Source organism: Microtus oregoni, unplaced genomic scaffold (assembly GCF_018167655.1).
Source record: "Microtus oregoni isolate MIOR12 unplaced genomic scaffold, Mior012 000003F_ref0000135, whole genome shotgun sequence".
NCBI classification, from domain to species: domain Eukaryota; kingdom Metazoa; phylum Chordata; class Mammalia; order Rodentia; family Cricetidae; genus Microtus; species Microtus oregoni.
The window spans coordinates 6,911,719-6,928,753 of record NW_024543062.1 but is presented as its reverse complement, the minus strand read 5'-3'; the positions used below and the strand labels follow the sequence as shown (position 1 = coordinate 6,928,753).

Here is a 17,035-nt window from a genome sequence, read left to right as displayed (position 1 = left end):
GTCCTTCCCTGGGTATGTGTGCAGTCACAGGCAGTGTGTGGGGCAGGGCCACCAGACAGAGCAAGACATTCATGCAAACTTCAATTCCAGATAAGCCCTAGATCCCCCAGAATAACCTCTTCACAGTGTATGGGACACACTAATTTATCTGTTGGGGCTTTGGTTGTGGCTCAGCAATAGAGCACCGACCTCAAATGCAGGAGACCCTAGTATTGCAAAATACAAAATCAACTCTTGTGGTTGGACATGTGGCTCTGTTGATCTAGTGCTTGCCCAGCACGTATGAAGCAATTTGTAAAACAGAATGTATTGTTGAACAGCTGTAACCTCAGCATTTCTAGAGTAGAGGCAGGAGGATCAGAAATGACAAGTTTATCCTCCCATCCATATTGAGTTTGAAGCCAGCCTATACTACGTGAGATCCCATTCTAAAATGTAAAGAAACTTCCAATGCATCTGTTGTGTCGGGGTGTAGTTGGCACATGCTTGTACTCCCAGACTCATCCCCGAGATCCAAGTCACTCCGTGTCTCCAAACACAAGTCTAAGTGCTCAGGAGGCAGAGTATCTGCCTGGCACGCACAGGCCGTGGGTTTGATTATCCCAGAACATAAAGCAAAACAGCAACCAAACCTGTTGTCCAGCTGTCATTCAACTGGGCATCTTCTATTTTTAGCCTTTCTTCTTAACTATGGTGACCCAGGTCCCAGGAAGACACTAGCAGGAAGCTTCCCTTGACCTCAGGGTGGACACCAAACTGGTTCAACAAACACAGAGGCAAGCCAAGTCCAGAAACACTTGTCCTTTATTCCAGAAGAAAGGAAACAGAGGCAGCCGCTTGGCCCACTCTACCCGCTTGGCTGGAGTGGAGGGGGACAGGGCCAGTGTCCCAGAAAGCAGGCCCTTCCCCCAACTGTCCCTTCCCTCCAGGAGGCAAGGTTAGAAAAACATTAACTTGGTGGTTCCTTCCCTGGCTCTGGCTGGACACTGGAGCCCAGCAGGAAGTGGGGGCAGGAGAGGGAAATCCCCTCCCAGGCAGAGAAGCTGCTCTGGCTGGCTATGGGGAAGGGTGGAGGTAGGTTTTGGGGCAGAGGGGAGAAAAGAGCCCTGGAAACCTTTTCCCTTTAACCTGACATATTTATATATTTACAGCAATAAAGGACAGGGAGGATGGAGGATGGTTGGGGTTAATGTTGGTTCTTCTGAGGAAGGGAATGAAAGCCATTTAGCACCCCCATCCAGGTCACACTTTCCTGCCTTCCTACTCCTAAAGCCTCCGCTGGGAAAGGTAGAGGGTGAAGGGAGGGAATGTTTGAATGAAGGGCTGGAGCCACAGCTCCTTCCAAGGAAGGTGAGGTGGCCGAGGAAAAACAGCCGGCTCCCACCAAGAGAAGGGACCTGGGGGAGAGGTGGGAAAAACAGCCCCCCAAGTGCTGCCTCTTGTCTCGGCTCCCCAGTTCCACAGGGTCCCCTGCTGGCTGACGGGGCTACGCCAGGCCCATCTCCTCCAGGACACTGCGGGGCGACTCATCCTCCTGAGACACAGGGAGGGCAGACGGGGAGGGCAAGATGAAGGGATCAGAGTCAGGGGAAGCACAGACACGTGGGGGTGGGGGGGAGAAGCTGAAGTGAGCCCAAGTCTGGAACACCATGAGCCCTCAGTTGAGGGGGGCTCACAGGCCTCATGACACCACTCCCAGAACCCACAGTGGTGAGGAGAGGTGGATGCCAAGCTCATCACCACCCAGAATCTAAAGCTCTGGACTCGGGGAGCAGGTGTGCAGCTTCAGAACCCAATGGCTGGGGCAGGATGCAGAGGAACCCTGATTCCCAGGAGGCAGGTGGCATGGACGCTTGGTCTGTGCCTCTTAGAGTGGTGAAGCCAGCAAGACACTGGTCCCAGAGTCCTCGGGAAGAGAAGTTTAATGACCAGGGGGCACGCACGCATCTGTGTGTGAGGGTGTGACATGGGCGAGCTTACCTCGCTTCATTCCACCGTGTCTCCCCAGAGAGCCAACCTCCCTCATCGCCCCCATCTCTCCCCCTCCTCAGAGCCAGCTCAAGTTGGCTTGCTTGTCACTGCAGAGCCCTGGTGACTCATCTCCCTGCACCAAGGCTCAGCAGCAGCGTGGCAGAGGGGGTGTGCCAGATAGCAGGGAGAGCTAACAGTCCCCACAGCCGTCGGTGCCTGAGCAACAGCGGGGTGTGTGTATGTGTGTCTACACGTGCATGTGTGTATACATATGTATGTGGGTGCACATGTTGTTAAAAGTGGGGATCAGGCATGGCTGTGGAGACTGCCCTGTCATTAATGTACTGTCACGTGAGCAGGAAGGCCTGAGTTCAGGTCCCTAGCAACCACATAAAAGCCTGGCATGGGGGAGTGGGCAGGAAGGATAGAGACAGGCAGATCCTGGAGCTCAGGGGCCAACCAGCGAGGCTGAATGAACTCCAGGTTCAGTGGGAAGAGACCCAATTTCAACCTATGGCCTCCACACCCCCCTCACGTTACACACAGGAACACACATACAGGCAGGCCAAGTACGGATCAAGGCCCTCGGCTCCATTAGCAGAGACAGAAAATAGATATGAAATCAAGGAAGAAAAGGCTTATCTACCATGAACCACTCTCCAATTCTCTCAACAGCCCTTACTGTCGGGAGAATCATTAAGTCAAAGGAAATGGGTCCTGGGAAGAGGCCACAGCTTGGGATGGCGAGTGGAAGATGGCTCCACCCACCTCCTGGTCCAGGGGCTCCAGACTTAGGACAAGTCAGACAGCAGGGCGTGATGGAGGGGGCCACTCGTCAATGGGCAAGGTGTCCGAGGGAGGGGAAGTCCCCTCGGCCACAGTATTCCTCCTCCTCCTCCTCCTCCTCCTCACTGTCCCTGGCTCGTACCTCCTGCAGCAGGTCGGCCTGCTCGATGGCCTTAAGCACACTCTTCTTGGAGGTGTCCTGGACGTCCCCACCCATCAGAAACTCATCCAGGATAAAGTAGGCTTTCTCAAAGTTGAAGATGATATCCAGCTCGCACACCTGGGAGAGGAGGGAGAAGGCAGAGCTGAGCATCAAGATGTCCCCGAGCCTTCTTCCTTCTGTTTTACGCCCCTGCAGTCTCATGTAGTCCAGGCTGTCCCTGGATTCACTGTATAGCTGAAGCTATCTTAGACTGGCTCTCCTGCCTCCACACAGCACCACATGGCAGAGGGTACCGGGCATGCAAGGTAAGCAAGTACTCTACCAACTGAGCTACATCCCCAGCCCGCAGTGAGTCCCTTCAGTGGCTCTCAGATCCTCCCAGCCCTCAGCTCTCAACTCTGGTCTTTCCCCAGGCTGACCTTGAGGTCTTAATCCTCCTGCCTCCGCCCTAGTGCTGGGAGTGCTGGGATTATCGGTACAAACTGCCCTGTCTCCTCATCCTTATAGTCAGCCTCCTGTTCTGGACCAGGAAATAGAAGTCTGTGGTTGCTGTTGCCTTTCTCTTAAAATCTCCAACATGGTTTCTGCCAGACCCTGGGCTAGTCTCCGCCTTAGGCATTCTGGGGCAGAGGAGAATATCATGGTCTTTGCTTTAGAAGACCCAAGGTGATCTCTGCTAATACAAAATTAGCTGTGTACATCATGGAATGTCTATGGGCCTCAGTTTCCCCATCCAAAAATGGAGACGGTAATGCTGACTCCTTGGATAGATGAAGAACAAGCCAGAGAACCTCAAAAGGCCTGTGGGAGTGGTGTAGGTCTCTGGTCTCAGCTATTCCAGAAGCGGAGGCAGAAGATAGTCTCCTGGGCTACAGAGGGAGTTCAAGGTCAACTTGGGCAACCTAGTGAGACGCTTTCTCAAAATACAAAGTACAAAAGGGGCTGAGGAGATAGCTCAGGAGAGGAGCATAAAGTACCCTGATGTATGAGGCCTTACGTGCCATGTCTAACCTGAAATCAACCAACCAATCAATCAACCTAGTCTAGGAATACAGCTCAGGTGGTTGAACGCTTGCCACGCTGGTGTAAGAATGGCCCCCACAGGCTCATATACACGAACTTAGTCACCAGGGAGTAGAACTGTTTGAGAGGATTAGAAGGATTAAGAGGCGTGGCCTTATTGGAGGAAGTGTGTCCCTGGGGATGGGTTTTGAGGTTTCAAAAGCCCATGCCAAACGCAGAGTCTCTCGCTATCTGTGGGTCAGATTGTAGTTAGTTCTCAGCTACTGCTCCAGCACCTGCCTGCATGCTGCCACGTTCCCCACCAGGATAATGGACTAAGCCTCTGAAGCTGGAAGCAAGCCCCCAATTAAATGCTTTCTCTTGTAATAGATGCGTTAGTCATAGTGTCTTTTCACGGCCAAAAGAACAGTGACTAAGACACTTGCTTAAAACGGGTCCGTTCCCAGAACCCTATAAACTGGGTGTGGTGGTCAGACCTGTGACCCCAGAACTTGGGAAAACCAGAAGTCCAGGGTCACCCTCAGTTGCACAGTGAGATGGAGACCAGCTTAGGATACATACATGCTACTCAAAAGCAGGAGCCAGGTGGTAGTGGCACACGCCTTTAAACCCAGCACTCGGGAAGCAGAGGCAGGCAGATCTCTGAGTTCGAGGCCAGCTTGGTCTACAGAGTGAGTTCCAGGACAGCCACGGCTATACAGAGAAACCCTGTCTTGAACCTCCCTACCTCCTCAAAACTAAACAGAAAATGGGCTGGCCAGATGGACTAACAGGGAAAGGCCCTTGTCACATAAGCCTGACTACCCTAGGACTTACGCAAAAGTGGAAGGAGAGAATTCATTTGACAAAGATGTTCTCGGGCTTCCCAGAGCCATGGCAAGCACACCCCGAATAATGATAACAATAAGGGCAGTCAGATGGCTCTTTGGGTAGGGACACTTACACTTGCTGCCAAGCTGGAGGTCAATCTCCAGGACCCACGTGGAGGAAGAAGAGATCAGAGTCTCAAAAGTTGTCCTTTGACCTCCGCATTCCTGAGTGTGCCTTACCATCCCCAAGTAAATAAATGTAACAACAACAACAACAAAAAAAAAACCCGCTTAAAACAAAACAAAACAAAACAAAAAACCGCTTAAAACAAAAACAAACAAGAAGAACAACAGGGAGATCACAGAACAGCAGCAGGAGCGCAGCGCAGGCCTGGCCCCATCCCTGGCACCACCAAAGGAAATCAACTCAAGTAGAATCCGCCCCTCCCCCGCCCCCTGCCTCAGCAGGGCTTCTCTGTGTAGACCATGCTGGCCTTCAACTCACAGAGATCCACCTGCCTCTCCCTCCCGAATGTGCCACCACCACCCGGCCCCGGTTGGGCTTTGTACATTATTAACAGTGTTACGCATTACCGCGGCATTCTGATTCTGTATCTACGGTCTGCACTATCTGTCAGAACCCAACCTGCATGAACCACACAAGTTCATTCAGAATCCGAGAGGTTAGGTTCTGCGTCTCATTTTTTTAATGTTTTAGATTTACTTATTTTCTTCTGCACGAGTGTTTTGCCTGCATGTATGTATGCATATGTACCGTCTGCTTGCCTCGAGCCCGAGCAGTTGGGTCCCCAGGGCCCATGTTAAAAAAAAAAAAAAAGCTAGACATAATGGTGCTTGTTTGTACTCCCAGTGCAGGGGAGATGGAGACAGGGGGATCCCCAGCTGAGCTGAATCAAGGAGTCCCAGGCCAGTGAGAGACCCTGCCTCAACACAAACAAACAAAAACCAAAGCAAGACGGTAGCTGGAGATGTGGCTCGGTATTTAGGAGGACATACTGTCTTGCAGAGGGCTGAAGTCAATCCCCTGCACCCACGTACTCCAGCCCCAGGAGTCTGACCTCTGCAGGCACCTGCAACCACATGCACACGCCCAGACAGACACACACACACACATATGAACAAACAATAAAACGGGCCAGGCGGTGGTAGTGCACACCTTTAATCCCAGCACACAGGAGGCAGAGGCAAGGCGGATCTCTACGAGTCTGAGCCCAGCCTGGTCTACAGAGTGAGTTCCAGCTACACAGAGAAACCCTGTCTTGAAAAATCTAAATAAATAAATAGTATCCTTAACCCTCGCGGTGGGGGGGGGGGGGAGAAAGGAAGAAAGGAAAGAAGGAAGGAAGGAAGGAAGGAAGGAAGGGAGAAAAGGAGAAAGAAGAAACTCCACCAAGGTAGAGTGGGGGGCACAGATGAGCAACACATGAGTTTGTCCTCTGGCCTTTCCATGAACATTTGTGTGTAGATACACACACACACACTCACACATGCATACTCTCTCTCTGCGTGTCTCTCTCTCCCCCCGTCCCTCCTTCCCTCCCTCCCTCTCTCCCGACTATTCCGACACAATGCCAAGGTCAGGGACCCCTGAACAAGGAGAACTTGGTCTCTGCCTATACTCAATGCCAGGATCCCTCTATTGCCACCACCCTCTACCTCACACAGCGAGGCCGGAGCTCAACTGACTGAGGTATACCCCCAAGCTGATTAAGGGCCACAGCTAATAGGCTTAGAGCTTTAAAGGGGAGATTAATTATGGCTCCTGTGCCCCAACACTACCTCCCCACTGAGACTTCCAGGGCAGGGACTGGCTGAGCCTTTCCTAGGGCTTGGCAGGAAGATGGAACTGCCTGGCATGGAAGCGGGGGTTTGTGGAGAGACGTACACTGCCGAAGTACTTGTCCAAGAGCTCCACGTATCGGTGGATCAGCTCCAGTGTGATCAGTTCGTTGTCTTGACCTTCAATGGCACAGCAGAAATAGAGACTGGCGTATCTGGGGAGGAAGCCCATGAGGCATAGTTAGGCGCTGGCTTCAGGACCCTGGAGTTCCAGGCTCAACCTGTCGGCCAGCCTGAGGTCCCCCAACTGTCCACAGACACAATGGTCCCAGCGGGTACAGAGAATAACACGTTTCCTGTGAGCATGCTTCAGAAACACCCATGATTTGTTCCCTCTCCCTCATGCTCTTTGACCTGCCTGGCTGGACTCAGCATAGACCTGAGCCAGTTCACACGCTCAGAGCAGAGGGAACTGGGAAGGTATGCAGGGGAATGTGGGTGTAGGCATGAGGAAAAGTGGCGTGAGGTCTCAGCATGGTGAAGGAGACTGGAAGGGACCTGTACGTGGGCAGGAGAGCCTTCAGGGTGTGTGCAAGAGGATGTGTCAGAGCCGGGCGGTGGTGGCGCACGCCTTTAATCCCAGCACTTGGGAGGCAGAGGCAGGCGGATCTCTGTGAGTTCGAGACCAGCCTGGTCTACAAGAACTAGTTCCAGGACAGGCTCCAAAACCACAGAGAAACCCTGTCTCGAAAAAACAAAAAAAAACAAAAACCAAAAAAAAAAAAAAAAAAAAAAAAGAGGCTGCGTCAGAAAACCAAGGAGGCAACCAGAATTTAGATGACCTCAGAAAGTAAAGGAAGAGGGCGTTCATGACCACCCTGTAGATTCCTCAGCTCCTCAGAACCCTCCCGACGTCAGAGAAATAACTATTTCTCAGCCACTTGAACCCAGTGCGAATGCCAAGTGCAATCCAGGGACGGCTAAAATAAACGGATGGAGTATCACCTCTTATAGACGACTTTGAGGTCCCTCCACTCCAGGAAGCTGCACATCTTGGGCTTTCGAGCCAGTACGACCTGCATGAGTTCCCGGACCATTTTCTTCCTCTCCTTGTCGGAGGTGGCCAGGTACCACTTCTGCAGTCGGAGTTTCCCTTGCCGGCTGAACAGCAGCATGAAGCGCATCTGGAAGGGAGGGAGGACCAGAGCTGAGGGGCAGAGAATGGTTCAGAGCCTCTTGCCTTGCACCAGCACACAGCCCCAGACTCAGCAATATTCACGACCACCTTCTTCAAAACTGCCCTAGTGCGTAGAGAACGATGCTTCTCCTGAGGGAAAGGCAAAGATTTTTATGCCTGCGGTTTGGGTTCCAATCCTGGCTGCACTAGCTGAGTACGACCGCCAGCAAATTAATCTGTTCTGGGCTGGCAAGATGAGCGAAATTGGTTAAGGTGTTTGCTATCAAGCCTGATGACCTGGGTTCAATACCAGTGGCCCACATTCCAGAAGAGAGCCACCTCCCACGAGCTGTACTCTAACCTCTACACTCTAGCTGTGGCAAGCCCCCTCCCCCCACGACAAAAGAAATAAATGTAAAGACATTTTATTTGCCAGGTGGTGGTGGTGTACACCTTTAATCCCAGTGCTTGGGAGGCAGAGGCAAGAGGATCTCGAGAGTTCAAGGGCAGCTTGGTCTGTGAGAGCTAGTTCCAGGACAGATAGAGCTGTTATGCAGAGAAACTCTATCTTGAAAAACAAACAAACAAAAAACCAAAAAAAAAAAAGGAAAAAAGTTTTTATTATACTTATTTGTGTGTATGTGTGTGTGTGTAGTTCAGAGGACAGTTTTGAGAAGCTGGTTTTCTCTGCTTCTATAATGTGAGTTCCAGGGATCAAATTTAGATACACAAGTCTTGGCAACAAGTGCTTTTACCCACTGAGCTATCTCACTGGCTTTGTAAAAAATTAATTGTCTCTGAACCTCATTTTGTTTTTTTTTTTTTTTTTCAAGACAGGGTTTCTCTGTTAACAGCTCTAGCTGTCCTGGAACTAGCTCTGTAGACCAGGCTGGCCTCGAACTCACAGAGATCTGCCTGAACCTTAGTTTCTTTACCTGCAAGATAGAAACAATAAAGTTACTTTCCTTACAGAATTCTTTTAAGACTTGTCTCTCTTCTTACTTTTTAAAGACTTATTTTACTTTATGAGCATGAAATAGTCACATGCATGCCTGTTGGAGCCCTTAGGACTGGGGTCACAGATGGTTGTGAGCCACCATGTGGGTGACGGGAATCACACCCAGGTCCTCTGCGAGAGCAACACATGCTCTTAAGCACTGAGCCTGCTTTTGTTCTTTTTAATGATGTGTAAGTGTGTGCCGTGCATCTAGACAGTGGGGATGTGCACGAGTGCAGGGGCCACGGGGGCCAGAGGCATCGGATGTGCTGAATCTGGAGTTACAGATGGCTGTGAGCAGCCTGACATGCGTGTTGGAAACTGAACTGGGTCTTCTGGAAGAGTAGCAAGTGCTCTTAATGGCTGAACCCCTCCTGCCTTAAGGAATTCTTCAATGAGCTAATTTGTGGGTGCAACAAGCTAGGGCTACTACTGCTCCCTGACCTCCTGTTTCCTAACCTTGCTCTCCACGAGGATTAAGATGCCTGGCCTCATGATGAGCTGATGCCAGCGACATCAGTCCTAAGTTCCTTCTAGACCCTGTGTCTCAGAGATGTCTCTATCCCATCCTGCCATAAGCCCCTTGACACATGGCCTCTCAGTGCCAGGCCCACGCCTGTTGATAATCTTCTCTTCACATTGTACACATATCCGAACTGCGCTTGGTACAGGGATATTCAGCTCTCGCCCTCTGCTTTCCTCTGCTACCCACGCATTTGGTTCCTAGTGCTGGCTTTCCTTCCAGTTTCTTAAAATGTTATTTTCTATGGGGGAGGGGTACTCATGCGGGGGCGGGGTGTGTGTCAGAGGATAACTTTTGTGGGTCAGGTCTCTCCTTCCACCATGAGGGTCCTGGGGACTGAACTCAGGTTGTCTGGTACTTTCACAAGCTGGGCCATCTCTCTAGCCCTCTTTTCTTTCTCTTTCTTTTTTGAGCCGGAGTTTCAAGTAGCTCAGGCTGACCTCAATTCCCTATGTAGCCAAGGCTGCCCTTGATTTTCTCTGATCCTCCTGTTTCTACCTCCTGAATGCAAGGGTTACAGGTGTGCACCATAGGCCTGACCTTCCTTCCCAGACACCAGATCACGCAGTCAGTCCCTCATAGAGGGTAGGTCACCCAGGATGGCTCTCCTAGGGATGTCTGTGGAATAAGGAGCAAGCGGAGTCCTCACTGCTTCACGGATCTAGTTTCTTCCCAGTTGGAGGGGCTCCTAATTCCTTACCTTGAACTCAATTCCCAAGCAAAGAGAACTGTGAACATAGCCAGGGCTGGAATCTCTGGGTGTGTGTGGCACTTCCAGCTTACAGGTTATAAATTAAAAGGAACAAAGACCCCAGAAAGTAGGGCGGGGGTTGTTGGGGGGACAGGGGATGTGAAGAACTGAGGGAGCCAAGTGCGGCTAAGATAAGGGGGTGACAGCTATGGCAGGAAGACGGAAGGCCTAGGTTCCGGAAAAGAAAATGGACTGGGGAGGGTGGAGAGCTGGGAATACCCCTGTAGGGGAGTCTTCCAGAGCCTGTGTTCCCCGACCACATACACAGGAGCCCACCTGAGCGAGAACTCCGAGCGAGCTCAGTCAAGGAACAGAGACAGGAGGTTAACTACAGACACCCGGAAACCGCTCTCCTCGGGCCCCGCTCCAGCGTGGGCCTCATGGGAAGGGGATTGGGCGAGCTGCGAGCCCCCGAGCGACCCCGGCGCCCTCTCCCCGTGTGGCTTCCCTGCAGCTGTGACCGGGGGCATCGCGAGGACCGAACCCCGTGTCCCGAGCGCTCCACTGTTCGGGACAGTCCCGCCACCCTTCAGCCCAGTCCCCTCTCCCCGCCCCTGTCCCGAGTGCCATTTCCAGCTCCCGAGGTCGGTTCGCCCCAGTCGCTCCGGGAAGTGGATCCTTAGCGGACCACAGGGAAGACAGGGCGACCCCTACTACAGGCGGCCCCCCTCCGGACCCCCGGCAGGTACAGCCCACGCCCCTCGGGTCCCCGTCCCCTCCCTCTCTGCACAGCCTACCATCCTGCAGCCTCTGGCCCGGCACGTCCCTCTCCGGCCACCGTAGAAGACAGCTCCACTCCCCGTCGGATTCTTTTCTTTTCCCTCCCTCTCCGCTTCAAGCCCCGCCCCCCGGCCTCGCCGGCTCCCTCGCCCGGCTACATTGCGCAGGCGCCAACGCTGCAGCGCCCCCTCCCCTCCCACCCGGGCTGGAGGCGGAGAAGCAGAAACCATGGCAACCAGGTCCTTGACTTCAGCTTTGCAGAAGCTCGGTTGTCATGGTAACAAGGCTGTCTTGGAGGGTTGATTGGAGGATGGGAAAGGGAGAGAGGGTAGGGGGACAATGAGGGCCTCGAGCTTTGGAGCATTTGTTGAGGGGGGAAGGCGGGAAAAGGGTGAGAGGTGGCTGCACGATCTTTAGAGTTTATGAAGAAGCAAGGAGGAATGATGCAGGGAGTTGAGCACTGAAGAGGGAGCACGGTGGGAATGACTGTCAAAGGGTGGTGATGGGGCAGCACGAGGGAAGTAGAGAACGGAGGCTGGGGGATACAAAAACAGCTCAGGGCTACGTAACACACAAGGCAGGTGTGGTGGCGCACACCTGTGATTCCTGCACTTGGCAGGCAGAGACAGGAGCAACTTGTAGTTCAAGCTTAGCCTCAACTAAGTGGCATGCTGGAGACCACCCAAAGCTACCAGAGAGCCTGTTTTAGGCAAAGTGAAACAAAACAGTGCGGGCGCTATGACTCCAATCACAGAGATGTTCCCCCAAGCCCAAGGTGAAAGGAAATCACTGGCTCCTGCAAGTTGTCCTCTGACATCCACACAATGGAGCACTCTGGCAGGTACACGTTCCCACACAGCACACTCCCTAGCAACGCAAAATACATCTATTAAATGTAACCTTCAAAAACTAAAGGAGCCGGGCGGTGATGGTACATCCTTTTATCCCAGCAGTGGGCAGGCAGAGGCAGCAGATCTCTGTGAGTTCGAGGCCAGCCTGGTCTACAGACCAAGTCCCAAGACAGCCAGGGACAGAGAAACCTTGCCTCGAAAAACAGAAAAGCTTAACAGTATAGAGCTTAAGTACTGAGTGAGAATTTACTAGACACAACACTCTTTTGTGTGTATATACAGTTTGTGTGTGAGTGTGTGTACACCTGGGTGTGGTGGTATGTACGCGCAATATTGGAGTTAGGAAAGAAGAGACAAACAGATCAAGGTCAAGAGTTCAAAGTTATCCTCGGTGGTACAGCAAGTTCACAGCCGGGGTTGAAACGTCTGTCAAAACAAAAACAAACAGCAACAACAAACCCCCAAAGCAAAACAAAATAAAAAAAATCATGGGTGGTGGTGCACGCCTTTAATCCCAGGCAGAGGCAGGCGGATCTCTGTGAGTTCCAGGCCAGCCTGGTCTACAAGAGCTAGTTTCAGGACAGACTCCAAAGCTACAGAGAAGCCCTGTCTCGAAAAACAAACAAACAAACAAATCACGGGTCAAAATTAAAATGTAGCAGATGTAAAACACACCTAAATGTGAACTCGGAAAACAATATAAATTGTAGCAAGAGCTTTTAGTGCTGTCTCTCCATTTCCCTCTCCTTTTCCTTGTTCCTCTCTCTGTAGTAAAGAGCTGTGGATATAAGGAAAACACATTTGTTTAGGCAGAAAGTTTACAACCACAGTCACCTTTTATCCTCGGGAGATTGCATCCCAAGTCTCCCAGGTGACTCCTGAAGCCTCAGCTGGTATGAAATCATGTACTGAAATTGTCCTATACCTATTATAAAGTTTAATCTATACATTGTGCACAGAATGAATCTACTGGCCAAAGCTAATAGTAGGAGCTGGAGAGATGGCTTAGTGGTTAAGAGCAGGTACAGCACTTGGAGACGACCCTAGTTCAGTTCCCGGCATCCCCGCTGGGTGACTCATGAGTCCTTGTAGTTCTGTGTAATTGGCTCGTGATCCAACACCTACTTCTGGCCTTCAGGGGCACCTGCACATCTGTGTGTGTGCCCATACATATACGCATGTGAACAAAAATTAAAAAGCCCGAAGGATGAAAGAGACCGATTATGACAATGTGTTGCCATGAAGCTATCACCGTCGCTGCTTCTGTACTCTAGGCCATTCAGCATAACATAGGGTATTTGGACACAAGCACTGTGCTCAGTCTGATAACCAAGATGGCTACTAAGGGGTTAATGTGTGAGTATTGGACAATGGGATGACTTGGGATGGAGCGGGGAGTCCTTAGGAATGGCATGTGCTTTAAAGCTTATTAATCGGGCTGGGGATGCAACCCAGTTGGTGGAGTGTTTGCCTACCCTGTCTGGAACCCTGGGTTCTGCTCCCGGTGGTGAACACCTGCAATCCCAGCCTTTGGGTGGTGGAGGCAGGAGGTTCAGGGACTGGAAATCATTTCCCTCTGCTTAGCTGGGTCAAGGCCAGCCTTGTCTCTGTGAGACTGTTGTCTAACAAACAAAAAGGCCAACCAGATGGTTTAGCGGGTAAAGGCATTTGTCCCCAAGCCCTGACCTGAGTTTGATTCCTTGGACCCACGTGGCAGGAGGAAAAGGCTGATGCCCACGAGCTGTCCTCTGACCCTCTGGCATGGCAGGTACACACACACAATAGTAAACAAATAAATGTTTAATAAAAATGCGCAGGGAACTTGTGAATTGTTTACTTCTTTTTTAATTTTAATTTATTTTAAAAAGTAGCTTTTCTCATTTTACAAGCCAAATCCATTTCCCACCCAGTCCCCTCCTCCTGCTTCCTCCCCCTCCCCCCTCCCAACCATTACTCAGAGAGCTAAGGCTTCCTGTGGGGAGTCAACAAACCCTAGCACATCACTTAGAGGCAGGACCAAGGCCCTCCCCACTATATCTAGGTGAATTGTTTCCTTCTGAGTATTTTTCCATTTAATTTTTTTGGATTACAGTTGACTTTAGGGAACTGAAACTAGAGTATTCATTACTAAATAATGGTTGGGGGCAAGAAACAACTGTATTTTTTTGTTTTCTATACATTTTTTTTTTTTTTTTTTTTTTTTTGGTTTTTCGAGACAGGGTTTCTCTGTGGTTTTGGAGCCTGTCCTGGAACTAGCTCTTGTAGACCAGGCTGGTCTCGAACTCACAGAGATTATACATTTGTTTTTGAATTATGTGTGTCCGCGTGTGTCTGTGTATGTATATGGGCACACTAATGTGAGTGTGGGTACCCTTGGAGGCAAGGAGAGGCTGTGGGAGCCAGGTGGTGATGGTGCACACCTTTAATCCCAGTGCTCGGGAGGCAGAGGCAGGTGGATCTCTGTGAGTTGGAGGCCAGCCTGGTCTACAGAGTGAGTTCCAGGACAGCCAGGCTGTAGAATCCCCTGGAACTGGAGTTAAACACAGTTGTGAGCTTCCCCGTGTGGGTGCTGGGAGCTGAACTTGGGTCCTCTAGAATTGCTCTCAACAGCAAAGCCTTCTCTCCAGCCCTGTGTTTTATTATTGTCATTTATTTTATTGCATTTTTTTTTGTTTGTTTTTCGAGACAGGGCTTCTCTGTAGCTTTGGAGCCTGTCCTGGAACTAGCTCTTGTAGACCAGACTGACCTCAAACTCACAGAGATCGCTTGCCTCTCCCTCCTGAGTGCTGGGATTAAAGGTGTGCGCCACCACCGCCATGCTTCTCTGACTTCCACTCATATTATCACAAGTGCACACTGTCTCTATCTGTCTCTCTCTCTCTCTCTCTCTCTCTCTCTCTCGCACACACACACACACACACACGAACATGCACACACAAATAAGCATTAAAAAGAAAAAGAGGTGGAGAAGCAGCCAACAACAGCGCCTGTTAAGTTTGGAGGCTCCAGAGGTGCGAGTCCCCACACTCTCTGGGAAGCCGGGAATTTTGAGAACTCCTCATCGCAGAAAAGAGGCGATTCACAAGAGAATTGTCGGGAAGACGAGTTTCCGCAGACATGGCTGGCTAGTGTGGGAGCTGACCATTGTCCCTGTGTGGTTGCCTGTCTGCCTTTCCACTTGGAAGGCGGGAGAGAGCAGCAAGATGCTGAGGGAGGTGAGGCTGCCAGCCCTATTAACTGTTCCCCTCCTGCACCAGGCTTGTACGCTCAAGAGGAAACTCTGGCTTTGATCCCCAGTGCCTAGCACAAACTGCAGTGGTTTACAGAGATTTGAAATCCCAGCATTTGGGAGGTAGAGGCAGGAGACTCAGGAGTTCAAGGTATCTAGCTGCTACTTAGTGAGTTCAAGGTCAGTTTGGACTAGGTGAGGTTTTGTTTCCAAAGCAAAACAAAAGACCAGAAAACAAAACAAACGAGAAGTCAGGGCTGGGGAGCAGTTGCTGCACTTCCAGAGAACCAGAGTTTGATTCCCAGCACCACAACATCCCTGCCCCTCCACCCACACCCCTCCTCCGTAACAGCAGCTCCTTGGAGTCTGCCGCTGGCATTTATATCCTTCCGGCACCTGCACATACATGCACACACTCTCACACAGACGCAGGAGCACAATAAATCTTAAAAACAAACAAGCAAGGATTCTGCTCGTGGAGAATGACAGAAAGGTGATGGCTGGATTTCTTAATTGTTTGTGAATAATGAAAGCTGAGACTACATGAGAGGGTTCCTTCCTGCCGGTGCCCGGGGAGGAGTTAGGGTTTGATGCAGTGAGCAACTGGGAGTCGTTATGGCCATTGGAGCCGGTGAACCACCTAATGAAAGCCGTGGTAGGAAGCTGTGAGCCGGCTCCGTGGTTACAGTGTTAGTCATACAGCACTGTGTGGGATAATTGGAAAGCACTGATGGAGGGCCAGAAGATCACGAAGGAGGCCGCTTAGGTGTATCCAGGCACAAGGGGGAGAGGGAGAGAGACAATCAGAGCTGAGTGTGATGAGCTAATCAGCCTAGGCTGAAAAATGAGCACAGAGGCAGAGAAGGGAGAAGAATCAAAGATGAGATGGAGGAGCATGTGTAGATGATGGAGACCACAGAAGACAGTGTTGGGGGGTGGGTACCACCATCCCAACCAGAGCAGCAGCCAGGGCCTTCCGATGACATAACTTTTATTTTTATTTTTTTGAAATGGGGTCTCACGTAGCTCAGGCTTATCTCAAACTTGTGTTGTTAAGCATGACCCTGAACTTCTGATCCTCCTGCCCCTACCTTCCTAGCGCTGGGATTGCTTGCTTGAACAACCACATCTGTTTTGTTTGTTTGGATTTTTTGATATTTGTTTGCTTATTTTTGAGGATTTTTTTCCAGTCAAGACTTCTCTATATAGCCCTGGCTGTCCTGGAACTCATTCTGCAGATCAGGCTGGCCTTGAACTCAGAGATCCGCCTGCCTCTGCCTCCTGAGTCCTGGGATCAAAGGTGTGCACCACCTTGTCTGGTTTGTGCAGTGCTAGAGATGGAACCCAGGCCTTCAAGCAGGCTAGGCAAGCGCTCTATCAACTGAGCACATCCCAGTCCTCATTTGACAACCTTTGCAATTTAAACAATCATGGGTGTGGGTTTTTGTTTTGTTTTGTTTTTTGAGATAGGGTCTTAAAAATCCAGCCCAAGGCTAGCTTCCAAGTGGCTACCTAGCCCAGGCTGCCCTGGATCCTGAGATCTCTTGAGTACTGGGATTACAGGTTCATGCCAACCACACCCTGCTCAGCATGACCCTTGCAGTCCAGCTCAGGGCTTCGGTGCACCTGCCTGCTGGACTTTGGTCCAGGAGGGAGTGAGGCAATCAAAGCAAGATAGGTAGACTCTCAAAGAGAGTCAGAAGGTGAAATCCCTCAGATGGCCGTGTCATGATGCTGCTGATGGTATCCCCTGTTCAGTGAGGACATGGGTGGGGTAGGGAGGCACAGGTGTTTGGGGGGGGCATCGTTCTTCATACGTAGCTTTGTTCCCCTGCTGGCCTGGAAGTTCTCTAAGAGCCCGTTTCCCTGCTGTGCTTCCGTTAGTCAGAGCTGGTTTCTGTTCATGTCACAGAGAGCTGCCTGGTAAATTTCCTCATTGTGCGCTCTCTGCTGCCTGCCTATGAGTCAGCCTCATCGATTCAGCTGGGTTCCGGGCTCCTGTGGGATGCTGACACGTGCCTTCTCATGGCTCCCCATCACCCAGAAGAGGGGGGTTTGTTTCTGTATGTGTGTGTGGATGCATACGTGTGTATACTTATGTGCACACGTGTAGTCTGTGTACATGTTTATATGGGTATGTGCATGGGAGTTGTCTGTGTGTACGTGTGTGTACATCCATGTGGAAGACAACGATGGATATCTGGGTCTTCCTCAATTGATCTCCACCTTGTTTAT

At 51.0% G+C, this 17,035-nt stretch overlaps 1 protein-coding gene across 1 annotated transcript; it reads right to left on the bottom strand.

The window, feature by feature from the left end:
• Nucleotides 1–786: 786 nt before the first annotated feature.
• On the bottom strand, nucleotides 787–10,863 carry Ap1s1 (adaptor related protein complex 1 subunit sigma 1). The gene is made up of 5 exons (XM_041649264.1): nucleotides 10,738–10,863; nucleotides 7,558–7,736; nucleotides 6,659–6,767; nucleotides 2,900–3,037; nucleotides 787–1,534 (listed from the first exon to the last, which is right to left on the bottom strand). Exons 1-5 carry the CDS (start codon nucleotides 10,738–10,740, stop codon nucleotides 1,487–1,489), a joined length of 477 nt encoding a protein of 158 aa, XP_041505198.1. The 5' UTR covers nucleotides 10,741–10,863; the 3' UTR covers nucleotides 787–1,486.
• Between the last annotated feature and the right edge of the window lie 6,172 nt (nucleotides 10,864–17,035).